This window comes from Salarias fasciatus, chromosome 13 (assembly GCF_902148845.1).
Source record: "Salarias fasciatus chromosome 13, fSalaFa1.1, whole genome shotgun sequence".
NCBI classification, from domain to species: Eukaryota; Metazoa; Chordata; class Actinopteri; order Blenniiformes; family Blenniidae; genus Salarias; species Salarias fasciatus.
In genome coordinates, this window is record NC_043757.1 from 27,235,675 (window position 1) to 27,254,978 (window position 19,304).

Below are 19,304 nucleotides of genomic sequence, written 5' to 3' on the forward strand. Positions count from 1 at the left end.
GCTCCGCCAGCAGAGCCGTCGACCAGCAGGATGGAGTGATCACCTGAGCCTCTTCAGAGTTTTCTCCAGGAGCTTCGGTTTCATTCCAAAAAAAAAAAAAATCCCCAAAAACACACAAAATCACAAAAAACTCAAAAAACACAAAAAACACAAAAACAAAATCATTTATGATGAAAAAACTTCCAGCAGAGCAGGTTCAATCCACAGTCTCCTGGCCGGACCAAGTCGCAGTCACAGAGTCACAAGACACAGAGATTATTTTCACAATAGTTAGATGAGAGGGACTCAGGAGGGAACCAGGAACAGGGACAGAAAGAGGTACCAAACGTGGAACAGGGACGAGGAAACAGGGACTTTTAGCTACACTGTAAAAAAGATTCAGACGTCTAACCCATAAAAAGTTCAGTCGCTGCTTTGAAATTCAGAAAAAGTAAACTCCACTTCCAGAAAGCTGAGTTACAGAAGCTGCGTTATTATAAGTCTGCCATCAATGTCTCAAGATATTCTCAAGGTGAAAAGAACATCCATGTTTCTTTAGGTCTCTTTAGGCACAGAGAAAAGCTCCCTTCCCTAAAAGAACAACAGACTGGAAACACTGGTCGTTGGGTCACTAGGCTTTTGGGGTGTGTGTGGGGGGGGGGGGGGGGGGGGGGGGGGGGGGTCAGCCCCAGGAGACGCACAGGACGAGCACAGAACTCCACAAACAGCGAGCAGACTGAGAAATGATTCATTCTTATTTCAGTTAGATTTTTTTTAACACAGTACAACTACACATAAAGATTTGCACAGTAACAGCATGTTTACAGCAGCAGTTCTCAAACTGGGGTCCCCGGACCCCCAGGAGTCAGCGAGCCTGAAAGTCCAAGAAAAAAATTCAGATGAATTGATAATAAATGAATCACCATGTTGTATCACTAAAATAAATAAATACATAACTAAATAAATAAATAAATAAGTGCATCTCTACATATGGGTACACTGCACCAATAAAACAGGCGGACTCCTCCCCTGAGCTTCGACTGACACTAATAAATCAGCGATGGACACTCCGTGGCTCACAGCTCCTGCCTCCACTCAGTTTCCAGCCTGTGATGATGGAAACATATTTAAACCAGCCTCTTCATCAGGTGGTGCTGAGCCTAAACCAGCAGAATGAGGAGAGGTCGTGACCTTTATCTGGAGTCTGGTTCCACTGAGAGCAGACAGAAGTTTGTCACTGTTGTCACATGAACTTATCCCGCTTTAAGCTTTTCATAAAACCCATCATCAATCAGCTGAAAGACTCTTTCTCGTTGTAACAAATAAATTAATTAATAAATAACTAAATGATTGACCATTTCGTTTCTACTCATCCGGGTGATTTCCGTGCGGGGCTTTTATTTTGAAACGTTTGCTCCGGATGTTGTTCTCCAACTGCTTCCGGGAGCAGAGCCTTCAATGGCCCCCTGCTTCGCGGCCGTTCCACGGGTCTGGCGCTGTTTTCCCTCTGGAAGCCATGTACCGACCGGACAGCGCGGCGCGCGGCCGCCTCCCGCCGCCCCCGTTCCCCCCGCCGCCGCACGGAGCTCCGTTCCCCGGGCCCTTCTTGCCCCCCCGCCCGGACAGCCTCTTCCCGCAGAGCCGGCCTCCGCCGCCTCGCTTCACGGTAAAGCTCAGACCCGGAGCCGCGGGTTGTGTCCGCAGACAGAGCCAGAGGAAGGCTGGTCTGAAGCCAGTCAGTCAGTCCGCTGGTGGTCCAGCCCAGGAGGACAGATCCCTGCATGAGAGGCAGCTGCAGCTCATATGCTTGTTTTTTAATCCAAACTATTTTTCAAACTGTGACTGAAAGTTTATATTTTCTGTTAAAACCCGTTCTGTGTATTTTCACAGCTTGTCTAAGAAAGAGAGAAATGATCTCTGTATTTGTTAGAAGCCACGCTGTTACCTGTGATCACACGTTCGCTTGATATCATGATGTCCAGCTGATGGACTTAAAGGTTCTAATGACTTGGAGAAGTGGCTGCTATCAAAAGTTTCTGTCCATGAATGAATGAATAATGATGATAAACGATAATATCATAGTGTTGCTGTGACACATTAGTCAGTCTGTCAAAACCTCAGCATCAGTTCTGGATGTCAGAGGAGGAAGATGCTCTATAATCTGATGCTAGAGGAGGAAGATGCTCTATAATCTGATGTTAGAGGAGGAAGATGCTCTATAATCTGATGTCAGAGGAGGAAGATGCTCTATAATCTGATGTTAGAGGAGGAAGATGCTCTATAATCTGATGTTAGAGGAGGAAGATGCTCTATAATCTGATGTCAGAGGAGGAAGATGCTCTATAATCTGATGTCAGAGGAGGAAGATGCTCTATAATCTGATGTCAGAGGAGGAAGATGCTCTATAATCTGATGCTAGAGGAGGAAGATGCTCTATAATCTGATGCTAGAGGAGGAAGATGCTCTATAATCTGAGGTTAGAGGAGGAAGATGCTCTATAATCTGAGGTTAGAGGAGGAAGATGCTCTATAATCTGATGCTAGAGGAGGAAGATGCTCTATAATCTGATGCTAGAGGAGGAAGATGCTCTATAATCTCATGCTAGAGGAGGAAGATGCTCTATAATCTGGATGCTAGAGGAGGAAGATGCTCTATAATCTAGTTTGGATTTTCATGCTTTAGAATCTCCAACTCTTAGCTTCTGTTTTCCAGCAGCATCACAGATCCAACACACACACCTGGCAGATCATCGACGCTGCTGCAGCAGTACACGTTCACACATTCATGAGCATGCAGGGGTGACGGTTAACCCCCGTAATCTCAATCCCTCCGAGCTCCACTGGGTCTCCAGGCTGCTTGCTGAACATTCTCTTGCATATCGTCCGCGTTACTCCTGATAGTGTTGTTGTTGTTTTTTCTTTCCGGGGCAGTGTTCACACACAGCAGGGTATTTACAAAACTGATAGTTCCTCCTCTCAGGAAAAAACTGATCTTGGTTTGCACCAGAGCCGTCCAGTGAGCCAGAGGAGACGGTGACCGTCGGGTTCCGCCGTTGTTGGTCCAGCAGTCGTCTCTGTGTTGTTCGTTTTGGCCAACAGGAACGGAGGCAGCACGGAAGAGTTATCGATAATGTGATTGATTGTATCGGATGCAGGCTGAAAGAAACTGTTTTAAGCTCTTACAGCACAAAATCTTGCCTGTCATGCCATAGAGCCATGTTTAACGTTTTATTAGGTAGAAAGTAATATTTTAGAGAAATGTAATAGCCTAAAATAATATTCTGAGCTTCATTTCTGTCAGGATTCAAAGAAACGCGACTCAATACTCGGACATAACCCGGCACGCAGTACGTCATTGTCCTAACTCTCTGCACGGCTCCGGTTTACACCAACCAGCAGAAAAACCTGGCTGAGAGCTGCTGTGAGCAGTCACACCTATAGGGGGCAGTGTAAGGAGACGCAGAAAGCCCGTCTGGCCAATCAGAATCCTGGAAAGAAACCTCGAAGTGGAGCGCCTGCTGAATGTGGCGTATGAGTCCAGGCAGTGAGCCGCTGGCGAGGCTTGACCTGAGATCCCGTCTCGCTCTGTCCACGCCGGTGACTTGTGTCTCCGTTAGCGTGTTAACCCGAAGGTCCAAACCTGGTTTTACTGCGTGGCCTGAGCTGAACCGGGTCCGGTTTCTGGACGGTGGTCTAAATAAGAACAGTTTGCTGGGTTAGACACACTGGTACTCTGATTCCGATGATCTCGAACACGTTTCCAGCTTTGACCACGAAGACGAACATGTCCTCCTCTTTGTTTAACGACGCTGTCGGACTAATCTTAATTAAAAGTTTTCATTTAACGGACAGAGAAGCTCTTCGCCACCTGCGTTCCTTCTGTTCTGCCGTTGGATTCATGAAGGCCTGTCATGGTAAGTCAGTCACTTACCTTTCTGGTTTGAATAACAGCAGCTAGTTTGTTTGGCACCAAACTAACTACAACAACTCAAACACATAATTTGGTTTTCAAAGTGGAACATAACGAGTTTTTTCCTTCAAAGATCAGTTTTCCATCGCGTTCCGATCCACACTTTCTCAGACCGGTTGTTCTTTTTCAGAACATTGTTTTTGACTGTTACACGGTATTTCCAGGCTGAAGGAGGAGGCCGAAGAGCCCCGAAGATACACAGCGAAGAAAACACTTCTTCTCTTCACAGCACTCATATCTGCAGTAAAACCCTCTGGAACCTTCCCTGGTTTTACCAGAAAATGGCAATGAAAATCTGTGGAGCGGAAAGCCAGCGACTGAACTGAAGCTGCTTCGATGACGGCAGCATGCAGCCTCATGCAGAGATGGACTGAATGAAAGTGACGTGAAGCCATTGAGGTTTGGTTGAAGTACAGCAGGCTCTGTGTTGTTATATTTATATTTACCCTTCACTTGTAAAACCTGGAATGCTGATAAGATCAATTTGTTTTGTTTGTGATTTTAACCAACTTCAGGAATATTGGACTACTAAATTTAGAATTTCTAACTCTGCAGGCCTAAAACCTTTGAGGGCTTTTATTTTGTTAATGTATTATTTCAAATCCTGTATTTCTTTTTTGTATTTTCTATTTTTTGTTTGTTTGTTTCCGGTTGACTGTAAAGGTCTGTTCATGCTCCAGAAGGACAACGAAGTAACTTCTGACACTTTGGCGTTCCAGAAAAGAAGTTATATCACGACTAGTTACTGTTGGTAGAAATCACTATTTAGTAGGGATGCAACGGTACGCGGCGAAATACTGAACCGTTTGGTCCGCGAGGCGCGGGTTTTTCAGTTTTGTGATTCATTTCACACAGCTGCTTTTCAGCCCGTCGTTTGTGTGTCCAGACGGACGGACAGGTAAAAAACGCGCTCCCTCTGCGAGCTAATGTCCAACCGCCGCCGTGTTGCTGCTCACTGTAGCCAGGTCGAAGTACAGCAGTAGTTGCCAGGTTCGCTAATTATTAGCTTCTTATTTTGAAGAGTTGCTTGTCAGTGTTGGCAGTCATAAGTTGTGGGATTTTTTATTTTTTGCTTGTTACAAAGTTCCATTTTGGGCTTTTCTGCTCTCAACCCCAGCTGAGACTTGAAGCACGCCCCGATCATCCCGGTGGCTACAAACACATCCACTTTGTTGTGTACTTTACTGAACAAATCTGGCAACACTGAGTGCGCCTCATACTTACAGAAGGCTTGTCCAGCAAGAGCGACAGAGTGGAGAGACAGAACTCTGAGGAGGCTCCAGCCTGGTTTAAATCTCCAGTGTGGATAAACTTCAGTTTATACTGCTGCATAATGTACACAAGCAGTCAGGCAATAAGAGGATATTTATTATTTGAAAATATTATGTTCAGTATCTGTTATCATGACATGATATATGGTGACATACAGTGCACCAGTGATAATGTTATTTGTTAATGTTTACTGTGAAATGCAGTTTCTGCTGACAAGCTAAATAAAGGGATTATTTTGGGAGAAAAAGTTGTTCTTTTTATGCACAAAATGTGTAACGAACCGAAACCAGGGCGCAAAAACCGAGGTGCATGGGTTACCGTTGCAGCCCTGCTATTTAGGTACTACACAGCACACACTCTGTAAATCACTGTTTAACTGTATGACATTCATGCAGCAGTGTGTTATGGGCGTTATGTTTTAATGTTTCACTTGTGTTCTGTGCTGTTACCAGAGCAGCCTAACCAATGAACAAAAGAAAAGCAAAGAAAACCTGTTCAGTGTCTCTCTGTTTGTGGTCTGCTGCGTCTGCTTGTCCCAGTCTGTTTACTGCTCATATCTTGACTGAAGCTGTGAAGGATTTTGTTAGTGGTAACATTTTTAAGTTTTACTTCACACCTGACCAAATGCTTGTGAAAGTATTGGTACGCCTGGAAGGTTTCCACAAATGCTAATGGCATTGGGGTTAGTTGGGATTTCATGTCATAGCTTTGATCATGAGCTGCAAACCTGCCGAGACGGATCATGAGACCTCTGGAGGATCTGATTCTGCATCAGTCTGCACCCAAGTCAGACAAAGGGTCGTGTTTGCAGCTTGTGTCGGAGACTTGGTGAGCATGGAGGAAGGAGAGCTCTGCTCTGAGGAGACCAAAACCAACCTCTCTGGAGGAAATGTAGCGTGCTGTGTGGGGGAACACCAGCCCTGCGCACCATCCCCGCTGCGAGGCACGGTGGAGGCAGCAACACCCCCGATGCACACTGGATGTTGTCCGGCTGCAGTCCGGCTCCGGCCCGGTACACCACAGCACTGTGATTCACACCGCCTACGGTGTCTCTGCAGTCCGCTGGAGGAGGTTGCCAGATCTGTCGCTATCCCCCGTAGACAATATGAAACCTGTTAAACTTGATGGAAAGAAGCCCAAACCGCCATCTCAGATGAAAATACACGCTGAAACCGTATTTTTATAATAGCAAACACGCCATAAACACATAATCTTTTCATCAACCCGTCCGACTTGTTCAAAAGAGAAGCTGGTTTGGAGCCATTTTGGTGTCATTTGGCTTCTCAGCAGTGACGAAGTACAAAACCGTTCATTCTTCTAAAGCGTAAAATGACTACATGACGTTGTTTGTTCTGTATTCTACCAGAAGAAGTAGAAAAATAGAATATTAAGGCAAAAACACGACACAGATTTTGTTTTGAAGTCACTTATTTTGGAACACGTATCGCGTTTCCTTCCGGCACCCGACTTGCTTCTGTCTGGATTGACGCGGTAGGCCTGCGGCGTGCGGAAAAATAGGATCTTTGTGGAAAGAGACCGGAGCTCCGCAGAGGCTCCGGAGCCGGACCGCGGCCGGTGTGCATCGGGGGTCACGCTGTGGGGAGGGAAGGTGGACGGAGTCACATACAGGAGGGTCTAAGAGGAACGCCTGTTTTACCCCAGTTTTACCAAACTGGCTCCCGGGCCAAACCGGGGCCTGGGCCTAAAGGGTTCAAGCCCCGAGCCTCCTGAAAACCGGCTTTGCTTTTCCACCCGCCGGGAGCCACGGAGGTGGAGGCGGAGCCACGTTATTGCGTCATTGCAGAACGTCGGTACGTCACTGTGGACGCAGCTGCTCACACCAAACCACAACGACAATGGAGGATCCCAGAAAGTGTTTCTATTTTTCATGGCGAGCTATCAAATCATCATCCAGCTGTTAGCCACGCCCACCTCGTCTCACCAGCGACGGCGTTTCAGAAAGAAGGTAAATATCGGACGTTTTATTGCTCTATAGTGAACGTGTTACCGTTAGCCAAGCTGCTAACCAGTGCGCTAGCATCAATCATGTCGCAGTTAAACAGATTCAGTAAATATAAGATGATGTCTGTGTTTCTCTTTCTAGATGATCTTCAGGACTGAGCTGCAGATCTCCTGCTGCCTGGTTCCTCCGTCACGCTGCTGCGTTTCTGGTGACTGAAGGTTCTGCGTTCTGTTTACAGAACAGAGGGATAATTTGTTCTGTCTCCACCGCTGCTGTTCCATCGTCTCATTAAATACATTGAAGTGAGGAAATCACCACGGTGTGTTTGTTCTTAAACGCCCTGCTGTCATGATGTGATTAAATTTCCACATTTCTCAAACTTCTCCTGAAAACTGATGAACTTTTCTGTAAGTAGCGCATGTAGACAGATGATGTAATCACATTACTGTGCAACTGCAGTTTATTTTTACCTGCATGGTGCGATGGTAACACAAATATGACACAAAACATTCATCTATTATTACAGCTGTTTTTATTCACGCCACACGGGAAACACCAAAGATTAAGTTTTTTCATAAATAATTATAATATAAATAATATTTATACAAAGGGAAAGCAGTCCAGTCTGTTCATGTTGTTTTCCAGTAATATCGACGTGAGCTCCCCCTGCTGGCTGCTCCAGCTGCTGCAGGTCCGAACGGTCCACCGGACCGCCGTCAGAACCGCGCTTCATTCTGCTGAATAAAAGAACGGAAACAAGAACTGCTTTTAATAAATATTCTCTACATTCATAAGAAAACGAATAAATGCTGTACTGTGCGGTTATGAGTTGGTACTGTAAACAAATCTTACCGGGTCGAGTCTGGTCTGGACGCCGATCCAGACGTCCTGCAGCACGGTACCGGTCAGCTGCAGGATGGGACCGGTGAGCTTAATGAGGCTGATGAGCTGCAGCGACGCTCCGGTGAACTGCGACCCAACAACTATAAAACAGAATCAACACAAATTATTCGGTTTCAGAGTTTGGATCATTTCTAGCTTCATATTCACAGCCGGCTAGCAGCTCGGTGCTTTATGAATGAAACTCACCAGGATACGGAGTCATTCAGGAGCCGCTTCACCTCCCGTTGGACCCCAGACCGGGTCTGCGCTGCTCCGCCAAGTTTCTCCTGAATTTCTGCTGGAGACCACAGCACCAGGAGGCCCTGGGTCTCCTCCTCAGACCACCGCTTATTCTTAAAATCCATATCTTGGCTACATTAAAGTAAATTAAATGCTGCTCCACCGCTGCTTTCTGCTTTTAAAAAAAAAAGAACAAGTGTCGACTCTGTGTTTTGCCGGAGGAGACGTAACGTCCATTACGTTACTGATGCGTGGCCGGGCCCTGATCCGGCCCAGCTCAGAAGTGATGCCTCCAAAGCCCCGGTTTTTTAGTAGCCGAAGCTGAGCCGCGGTCAGCGCAAACACAAAAACCCGGTTCAAAATTGGGCGCCGGCCCCGATTTGGCCCGGGAGCAAGTTTGGTTGAAAAAAGGGCCTTTGAGACTGTGGTGGGGGCTCAGCTTCCAGAACGACCGTCTCCACACAGCCAGAGCTACGCTCTCTGGAATGACCTGAAACCTTCTGTCCAAAATGGACAAACACTTGAGCCGTGTGCAGAAGTGGAGACAGACCAGAAAGACCTGCAGCTGAAGGATCTAGGAGCTCAAGGGGTGTGAATGCTTTTGGAAACCACTGCAAACAATATAATTTGCTCAATATTTATCTTGTGTTTGGTGAGAAAACGATGTGAACTAGAATTTGGCACTCATAGAGTGCAGACCTCCGCCACAGGTCAAATCAGTCACCAAGCCGCGCCCATACCGCACGCCCCCTGTCGGCGGGCCTGCCCAACTATGTCAAAGACTCCCTATCTCTCAATGATAAAGAATCCTTTAAAAAAATTCCTGGATCCAGACAGTGATCCGGATCTTCACCAAAATTTAATGGATTGTAAGTTAGCCCAAGACCCTCCTTTCCACAAAGTTTCATTGCAATCCGTCCATTACTTTTTCCGTAATGTTGCTAACAGACCAACCAACCAACAAACCAACCGACGTGATTCCATAACCTCCTGGCGGAGGTAATTAATCTTAACACCAGGAATTAATGGTAGCAGTTTGTATTTTATTTATTTTTCCTGGGCTTGATAAATTTAGTTTCCACCCAAAAAATCAAGACCCTGTAACTGAAAACAAAATGATTCTCCTTTAGGTTTTTTTTTTTTTTTTATTCAAAATACAACAGAACATCTCGACAAAGTCTGGGCATGTTTACCCTTCTTTAGCGTTCCCTCTTCTTTCTAGATTGCGGCCACAATTGGCTTCTTCTTTACATGTTGCAGCTTTAAAGGGCAACTCCGGTTTTTTAACACCTGGACCTTATTTCTAGGTGTGTCATGCTCATATACTCACTCAGACAAACATGGTGCAGCTCGGAGTCCTCCGAGCTGAAGATGGAGATGAAGATGATGAAGACCCACCTGAAGACTGTAGACGAGCTGACTTTATGCAGCCTCCCGGCGAGTCAGACGCCCGGGCGCCATGACAGGCAAGGTCGACTCAGAGTGCCTTTCTGCTGGGGAGAGGAGCTCCAACCTTCCCATCCGAGCTAATTGTGGCTAAGTTAGCAAAAACTGTCAGCTGACCCACCTGAAGACGGTAGACGAGCTGACTTTATGACAACACTGGCGATGGATGAAGAAATATAGCCGAAATGAGCGATTCTGCAGAGATGATGTCCCGCGCTGAAGCTCCCTTGCCGTGGCCCCCGCTAAATCGGTTGGATCTAAATAACTTCTGAAGGACTCCGAGCTGCACCATGTTTGTCTGAGTGAGTATATGAGCATGACACACCTAGAAATAAGGTCCAGGTGTCAAAAAACCGGAGTTGCCATTTAATAGAATTTCAGACAGAGACCCGTGGAAGTGTCATGAGCCCGTACAGTCATATGTAGAAAAGAGGCGTGTCCGAGGGCCTGAAGATCTTGTGGACAGATTTCTCCCAGACTTCTGTCTTTGGCCGATGTTACACGTTGCCGGTGACAGGCAGTGCGTCTCTGAAATGCATCTTTTTTACCCAGTCATGTCACCGAGTTTACTCATTTGTCATTTTTGAACCTTTTTCGCACGTACTGAGCATCATCTGCACGTTATGGTTTGTACAGTAGAGTTGCTTCAGTCATTTGGAATCACGTCTGACCATTTAAAGTATTTTGTTGCTGTGACTAAGTTGTTGATTTCATTTGAATGGGTAACAGTTGAATCCCACACAGTCAAACGGTCTTGTTGTGTTCTGCTAGTTCTGTCTTGTCAAGCACTTAAACATGAACTCTGAATACTCCTAGCCCCCCTGCAACAGCTACTCCGTAGCCCATAATACAGCACTTCCTCTGGGAGGGAGCCAGCAGATGGTCCCACATTGGAGTCCCTCTCCAGCGGAGCATCCTCCTCCAGACAGCAGGTATATTCCGTTGTGTTTGTTCTGACACAGTCATCTGAATTCATTTATTTTTGTCCCCGCGTGTTAAAACCTGCATTTCCTTAATTTCCAGTGAAAAGGCTGGAGAGGAGTTTCTGAGATGCATTGCAGACAACAAACCTCTCCCTGACTATCTCAAAAAGAACATGGCCTTCGACCTGGCCGAGGCTTTGAAGTCGGCCAGTATCCTAAAAGAAGCCGTCAAGTCAAACCCCGAGTTCCAGAAGCACAAGTCCAGGAGCAAGAGCCGAAGCCGCAGTCGTGGCAGGAGCCGGGGCAGATCTCGAGCCAAGAGCCGGGCTAGGAGCAAGAGCCGGGCCAGGAGCAAGAGTCGGGCCAGGAGCAAGAGTCGTGTTCGGGGCAAGAGTCGGGCGAGAAGCCGGGCCAGGAGCCGGAGCCGGAGTCGGAGTCGGAGTCGGACCAGGAGGAAAGGCCGGGCTCGGAGCAAGAGCAGAGCTCGGCGGTCCAGGTCGCGCAGCAGTAGCGATGCTAGCAGCAGCGAAGTGAGGAAGCGGCGGAGGAGGAGCCGCAGCGGCAGTGTGAGCAGCAGCTATACCTCCACAGCCAACAGCCTGCTGGAGGGCCTGAAGATGGTCATGAGCAGTAAAGACCTGGAGGAGCGGCTGCCCAGTCTCAAAGACGCCATCTTCAGTATGAAGGTAGGACTGCTCTTACCAATCCGGCTGCCGTCCACACGAGAGTGTGTTTTGGAAGCTACTTCATAGCTCATAAAGCCGCTCCATTATGTAACTGAAGTATTCCTCTGGAAAGTCACGATAGTTTCTCTCTAGATCTGATCAAAATGTGTGCTTAAATGTTAACATTGACCATTTCCAACAAGTCATGAAGGAGTTTGATGGAGAAAAATGGTCTTCAGTGTGAAGTCATATCAAAAATACGATTATGTTATCCATCCGTCCGTCATCGTCTTGTGGCGCTGCAGCCAGTTAGAATTCCCCCTGGACCGATGGCTTATATTTAGGGTCACTGATTAGCCTCACATGCACGTTCTGGGCCATGGGAGAAACTCATGCAGACCCGGAGAGACCCTGCAGAACTCCACACGGAAATGTCCGGCCGTTATTTGAGGGTTCCACGGAGCAGCTAGCCATCAGTCAGGCTTATGTTTGGTGCTGCTACGAGTGGAATGGACTGAAATCTGAAGTCCTTCTGTGTATCTTACAGTGAGATTCATCTCTGTAGAAGCAGTTTGTCTCATGTTCTGTCAGTTCCCCATTTGATTTTCAAGGCAGGGTTAGAACCGTCTGCTTCATTCAGGCCAAATGTCCTTTTGAATAATTGCAAGCACTGAACTAACTTAACATGAGCCGTATTTCTGTTTGAAACGAGACTCCACCATGAAAGGCTCAGGTAACACGTGGATGCGCTAATTAAAGTATCCCAACACTGATCAGTGACGTGACTGTAACTGTTGTCTTTATATTCCTGCACAGGCCTCAGAAAGAAGCGCCCAGGCGCAGGCTTTGCCCCGCGAGTCCACACGTCCGCAGGCTGCTGCCGAGGTCAACGTGTCCCTGCAGGAAAACGACAGCATGCTGCTCCCCCATGAAAGAGTGGGAAGTGACTTCTCCTGGCTCCAAGGCCAGAGCGAAGAGGACGCCTCCGTTCAGAAAGCCAAGGAGCTAGAAGAGGAAGAGTCCTTCCTGTACGGGAATCCGCCGTGCTCGCAAAGCCAGCAGCCCGAGCCTCCGTATCACAAGCAGCCGCTCCAGACAGGCCTGCTGGCGTCCGCCTCCTCCTGTCTGGACAGCACGGAGTTCGAGAAGGTGAAGAACATCTTGAAGAGCCTGGGCGCGTCGTCGAGCGCGCCCGAGCCCACGGCGAAGGCGCCGTGTGCCGCACGCCTCGGCTCAGACACGGCGGCCAGCCTGGCGCTGCCCGCGCTGGCCAACCCCAACGTACGGCAGGCTCTGGAGTCTCTGCAGTCGCTCATCAAGGGTGAGCGGCTTCTCCGAGAAAACACGAGAGCTAAATCCAGTGTAGCCCTCACCAAGTCAGTATGAGCTGGTAGCAAAGTGTTCATCCTCTCAGAATGAGCTTTACTCACCAGTTTAAGATAAAAACTTTAAGCTTGGTGCATTCATTCATCAGAACATTGCTGTTTTAGTGTTTAATTAATTTACTGTATTGCTAAAAGTATTTGGTCGCCTGCCTTCACATGAACTTGACTGATGTCTCATTCTTAAACCTGATGTGGATTCACCCTTCGCATCCTTAAATAGCTTCGGTATGTTTGGTATTTCAAAACTCTAATGAAGATAAGTGTGATAAAGGTCAAGAATGAAAACAAAATGGCGTATTTCATTCAGTCTTCATGGAAAAAAGAATCATGGAAGTATCTCTGAGTGAATAAGGTTTTAGATGAAAACTGTCCTTTTCTTTGTCTTTTCTAGCCACTAAAGACAAACGGGTGAAAAGTGAAGGCCCGTCTCAAACATCATTTGACAAATACAAGGTGAGAGATTTACCGGTAGGACACATAAAAGGAAGTGCTGCGGGTTTGAAACTGTGGCTGGTTTCTCAGGCAGGCGACAACGAGCAGAGGAAACCGGAGAAACAGGACAAGAGGAAGAGAATGGAATCCATGGAGAAGGAACTGGAGGATTTGCTAAAACAAGATGGTAACTTCTGTTTGGATCCATATGTTTCCCTCAGAATGTTCAGCTCCTCCACACACTTCACTCTGTCCCTCTGTTTCTTTACAGGACTGAGCTTTTTGACGCCAGTCATTGGATTTTATTGCCAGAAATGTGAGGAGTTCATTGGAGATTTTAATTCTGCTGAGAAACATTCAGCCATCCACAACCGGAGTCATTCCAACCCCAGCAGTGTGAGTATCTGCTGTTCTTCTCTCTCAGGGAATGAATTCTAGATTTGTTGGCTGATTGATTCAGTATCTGATCCCTCGCTAGTCAGTTTTCCATTGATGTACGAAGCTGCTCACCTCCAGCTGTGTCTGCAGAACGTCCGTTTTAAATGAGCACAGTGGGAAAGTGGCATAAATTCAGTCTACTGGATTCTGACCTGCACAGACTGACGGCCGCTGCTGGTCATGGTGGAGACGTCAAGTCTGCCTTCTGATCAGAGGAGGGACTTAGTCTTTCTGTTACTGATTCCAGATGTGAGCGCTTCTGAGCTCGTTCTGCAGCGTCACTGTCGGTTTCAGGGCTGAACTCTGACTGACTTTCTAGAAAAGATGGATTTTCATTGACTGACGTGAGTGTGATGAACCTCTGAGCAGAAAGTGTCCAGTATTTCCTTCGAGTTGATTCTGACCCGCAGTACTCACTGTGTCTGTGTAACTGTCACATGATCGCTGTACCTGTGATTATTTTGTTGTGAATTGAAATAGCAGCGTTGGGACAAGAGTGTTTAGTTGAGTACCTTTAGTCGTTGACTAATTCTGATGAAGTTCACATCGAAGGCATGAAGCCCCATAATTGACTTTGTTTAAGGAACAAACTGCAGTAAGAGCACAGTGAACTACATGGCAATGTTTGTGACTCTACTAGACATTTCTGCAGAGCCCTGAAGTGAAGGCAGTGCTGACTGCTGGGGACTGCTGCACTCTGTTGGTTCCTGCCTGATCTTTACCCTGAGTGCAGCAGTCAGTTCCTGTCTGTCTGTTTTCAGTGACTGTGGTGCACAGAACTTCATCCTCTGCATCTGGATTCAGACGTTCTTTGTGTTTGACTGCAGCAGAAAATATATACAAACAAAAATATCAGCTGAAAGGTTGCTAGACGGGGTTTCTTTGTTGATTACTTGACCTTCAATTGTAGAAAAATCATGCAAATTAAGTTACCCGACTAGTAGAAAATTAGTTGAGTAGTACTAGCTAGTCATAGTCAACTTTTACAACTAGTCATCCCAACCTGAGAAAATGCCCACCTAGAAAACCTTCTGTTCAAGGATCCTAACTGCTGGGCTTCAGTTGTTTGCTAAAATGGCCTTTTCCCTTCATACCCATTGAGTCTTGGCAGGCAGAAGAGTACTACCTCCAGCCAGACTTGTCTGGTTTGGGCCACAGCACATGTATCGCAACAAACTCCAACTCTCTGCCCTGTTTGACCAACTGTAATCCTTCTGTCAACCTCTGTGGACTCTCTTGCTGCTGATGACCGAAGTGAACCTGCAAGATTCACACCCCAGTGAAGTTCAGTGTGACTGGATCTTGACTTCTGCTGAAGGTAGTCAGAGTAGTGACTGGCTCATTTGTCGATTGGTAAAGACTTTCAGAGGTCTCGGAAACTCGTGACAGATCTCCATTCATTGGTCATCGGATGCGGTTGGACTTGTTTGCTTGTGACTGTTTAATGGTTGGTGAGGACAGGAATATCTGAAAGGTTGGTGCAGTGATGGGCCGCGCTCATCGTGATCGACGATCATCTCTCCTGCAAGGGTTCAGATCCTCAACGTCGATCAGTGTCTTGAAGCTTTTTATTACCGACTCAGCCAGTGGCTTATAAAACATGTTTTGTCATTTGTTTTAGAAAAAAACACATATGGACAAGGATGAAGGGGACAGCAAAGGGAATTATCAGAAACACTCTCAGAGAGATCACCATAAAACCTCAGCAAACAAGAACAGCGGGGACTACGAGAACACCCGAACCCACGAGAGAGACCACCGAGGAAAATGTCACGACGATGACGACTACCGAGCTGGGAAAGAGAGCATCTTTTTAAAAGATGAAATGAAGAAGGAGAGGATGCTGATCACGGTGTCCCGTGGACAGACTCCTCCACCGTCAGGGGTCAGGGTCATGGACGAACTGTCCGAGGAGCGAGCAGGAGGACACCACAGTGCCATCAACGCAGAAGAACCAGAAAAGAAAGATAAGTCGTCCAAGAAGAGCAGAGAAAGCAACGACAAAGGTAAAACTCAAAGCAGCGACAGCAGCGAGGACGAGAATGAGAAATCCCAGAAACCCAAACACGGTAAGAAGAAGAAGAAGAAGGAGAAAAAGAAGAAGAAAGTGAAGAAGGAGAAGGGGAATAAGTCGTAAGTGTTGTGTTGAAGCTGTTCTGTGAGACTGGAGCTTCTCAGTGAAACCACACTGTCCCCGTTGCTGCCCGTTCATGTCTCCTTCCTTCACGGTTTGCTCTCACACACACTCAGGAGGGCTCGTCTTGGGTTTTGTACAGAGCTTAGTTGAGCAGGTTTTGACCGTTTGCTGATGACGCCACTGTTTCCCATTGACTCTGCGATGCTTTACTAGAGAAAATCCTTTTCTCAGCTGGAGGAACTCATGAAAGAGGAATACACAAGTGTGTGTGTGTGTGTGCGCTTCTTGATTCCTACGTGCCACTGAATGTGTTGTCCCTTCATCCTGATTTCATGCTTCTCTTTTTGAAGGCGGAATAAAGATTCAGCGAGTTTTCCTCGTCCATTCAATTATTGTCTGACTCTGTTTTCTGAGGACCAACCACATCTCGACATTTACAGTTGTATGAGAAAGTTTGGGCACCCCCTCATGATCTCCAGCATTTATAAATCCTTAGGTGTTTTTATCAGCAAAATAGCAACTCTGCTTAGATCTTTCTAATAACTTATGCTTAAAACTTAAGTATTGAAATGAGATTTATTAGAGTAACAGAAAATTTGCAATTTACATTAAAAAAATTCAAGTAAGTGTCTCCATGTTGACACCACAGCAGGAAGATAACATCAGTATTTAGTACTGTTCATTCCTGTTTGCAGCTTGAGCTTCTCCGTCCAGCTTTTCCTCGTGCAGAGGACACTGGATGGACGGCTGCACAGTGACGCCGTGATGTCCGTTCTCGCCTTCGCCTCACCCGTCCCGCCTGCTCCACCCTGAACAGCGCTCAGCTCTGACTAGACAGTGAGCGACGTGCTCAAACCTTTTCATACCACTGTATGTCTGTATTCCTTTTGTTTTATGACTTGTTACTTTTTTAGATCAGAAATGTGATGTTCAGCTTCTTTTTAGAAGACTGTAGGAAAAAGTCCTGAAACATGTACAATAAAGTTGATTGTGTTTTTACATTTAAGGTTGTTTGATTTCCTGCACAGAGTCGGAATGTACGTCTCATTTTACATTTCAGGTCGATCTGTTTGTCCTGGGATCGGGAGTCCAGAGAGGCGTGGAGATTATTCTCAGCTTTGTCTCTGTCTCTTTGATGGAACTTCTCATGGGTTGTGTAGGTTTGTGGAAAGAATGAGTCCTGAAAATGTGAAATTCTGTTTACATTTGGATTGAGTGCCTTAAAGCAAGCAGCTGCTCGTTGAACATAAGAGCAGTTTTTTTTTCTTTTCTTGCTTTGCTATATTCAGCAGGAAAATGTCTCTGAAACTCATCTGAATTATGTGTCTATGATTAACATACTGATATTAGTTCTTTTAATAGTTACGTCTTTAAAAAGTAGTTTTCACATTAAAGAATAAGTTCGGTTTAAACAGTTTTCACGTTGTTTATAGAATGAAGTTGAACAATATCCTCACCCAGAAGGCTTTTCTGATCCGAACAGCGCTTCGGGAGAAAGTTAGATCCAAAATCGAGTCGCGCACATCCCTATAGGTCTAGCAGACGGAGCATCGTTAACGCCGCTCCTAAAACGACTTTCATCGTACAAGAACTCATTAGTTTCAGCAATATTTCATCACGGTCTGCTCAGCCTCTCCTCCACCACAGCCCGGTGTCGAGATGTGTCATATATGCAGATATATGTTCGATTTGAACGTACTACCTGGCATCCACGTGTATCTAGACACCTACATCTAGATATCTATGTCTAGATGTCTAGGCGGTGGTGTGACGAGAGCTACGGAAGCCGCAATGTGTGTGTGTGTGTTTTTTCGACTTCCGATGCTAACACATGTTTCTGATCCCTGCTCTTGGAATAAACATCCTCACGCTGCCAAACGCCTCTGGACTTCTTTCAGGCAGATTACAGAGATCAATGTTTTGGTTGTTTTGTTGACCTCTGAACTGAAAGCTTTGTTCACGGCTGTCGCACCCTGAGGCTACATACCGTACTTTTTTGTTCCAGTGTAGTGTAAAATGGACGAATATCTGTCGGATGAAGATGTTGTGGACGAGAAGTTTGAATATGAAGGGTGTCCTTACAGTTTCGAGCCAGAATATACAGATGAGGAGCTCATTTAAAGGCGAGCGCAGAGGAAAAGGAAAGAACGGCTGCCAGAGCTGTACTGCGCATGGCGCAGCGCCGTAAACAAAGCTCCCAGGTCAGAGGTCGACAGAACTAAAACATGTATCAGGCGACACCGGGCTGTCGTGGAGGAGAGGTTCAGCGGACCGTGATGAAATATTGGTGAAACTAATGAGTTTTTGGATGATTGAAGCCGTTTCAGAAGTGGCGTTACCGTTGCCCCGTCTGCTAGACGTATACGGATGTGCGCCGCTCAATTTTGGATCTAAATTTCTCCCGAAGCTCTCTTCGGATCAGAAAAGCATTCTGGGTGACTACATTGTTGAACTTCATTCTATTAAAAACGTGAAAACTGTTTAAACCGAACTTATCCTTTAAAGCTCGTGTCCGGAGTTTCCGTTTGTTTCCAACGTATGTATCATTTTTCAACAGAGCTTAAATGTGTCAGTCTGGTTCGATACTACAATATAATATTAGCATAAAGCAATATAAAAATGTATTTATGAGCCCCGCCTTCGTCTCATAGACCCCCATGTTATCCGAAAAAGCGCCGGTCAGCTTCAGCCAATAGATTTCGAGCTTCCTCATTCTCGCGCTGTCAATCAAAGTGTGGAGCAGCCAGAGAGCACGGCCGCTCGCCCAGCAGAGGAGAGTTAGCTCCGCAGCAGCCGCCGCGCTCACCTCGGATATATCCACTGTCTGCTGAACATCCACCGTAAACAGCTGAACATGGAGGATGCTGTAGGACTCGGAGGCTCTCATTTTCACCCGACAGATAATAACGTGCACAATTAAAGGGGCGTGGCTTGGTCGCTCATGAAAGCAGAGGGAGGGCGGAGCCTGAGATGTTGGATTAAAAAAAAAAACCTCTCTCTTTCAAAACTCCGGACACGAGCTTTAAGTAGTGGAAACCTAAAAGTGACTAGTAGCTTGTGTTGCCGTGAGGCATTAGCTGAGCTGTCAGCGCTGTGGGTCAGTCTGTCGACTGATTCACTCATTCAGTTTAGCTGAGATAAAATACAGAATTACCAGGTCGCCCCCACGAGGACAGAGCAGCGACGACAAAAACAAAACTTTTTATTAAACTTTGGCGCTCAACAAACGACGTGACTCGTGACTTCATCAGTTAGTCGCTACAAGATGCTTTTTATTCTGGAAGTTTGCGCTTCTTAAAAGCTTCATGAACACTCGATGAAGGGCTGTCGTGAAGACCGTTCTCAGAGGGGGAAACTATCCCCTTTTTTTTATAGTCATGATCACCAGAAAGATCGCTGAGAAACATTTTGCTGCACCAGTTAGCGCTTTTTCCAATTTTTGTGGTGCAATGACTGTATGACAGAGAGCTTACTGTAGGTGAACTCAGATGCACTTGAGGAAATAACGTGTGCAGTAATCCACATTTCAGAAAGATCTTTGCCCTGCTTAGATGGACATCATTTTTTAATTGT

The 19,304-nt window shown here is 46.4% G+C and overlaps 1 protein-coding gene across 2 annotated transcripts; it reads left to right on the forward strand.

Moving 5' to 3' along the window:
- The first annotated feature begins 1,436 nt into the window (after positions 1-1,436).
- LOC115399605 (serine/arginine-rich splicing factor 4) lies at positions 1,437-16,732 on the forward strand. 2 transcript variants are annotated; one of them, XM_030107094.1, is made up of 8 exons: positions 1,437-1,645; positions 10,568-10,683; positions 10,775-11,360; positions 12,156-12,660; positions 13,116-13,177; positions 13,247-13,343; positions 13,428-13,552; positions 15,216-16,732. In XM_030107094.1, exons 1-8 carry the CDS (start codon positions 1,496-1,498, stop codon positions 15,729-15,731), a joined length of 2,157 nt encoding a protein of 718 aa, XP_029962954.1. In that variant the 5' UTR covers positions 1,437-1,495; the 3' UTR covers positions 15,732-16,732. The 2 variants fall into 2 exon arrangements, with proteins under 2 accessions (XP_029962954.1, XP_029962955.1); XM_030107095.1 differs by lacking the exon at positions 1,437-1,645 and adding an exon at positions 6,761-7,485.
- The last annotated feature ends 2,572 nt before the right edge of the window (positions 16,733-19,304 follow it).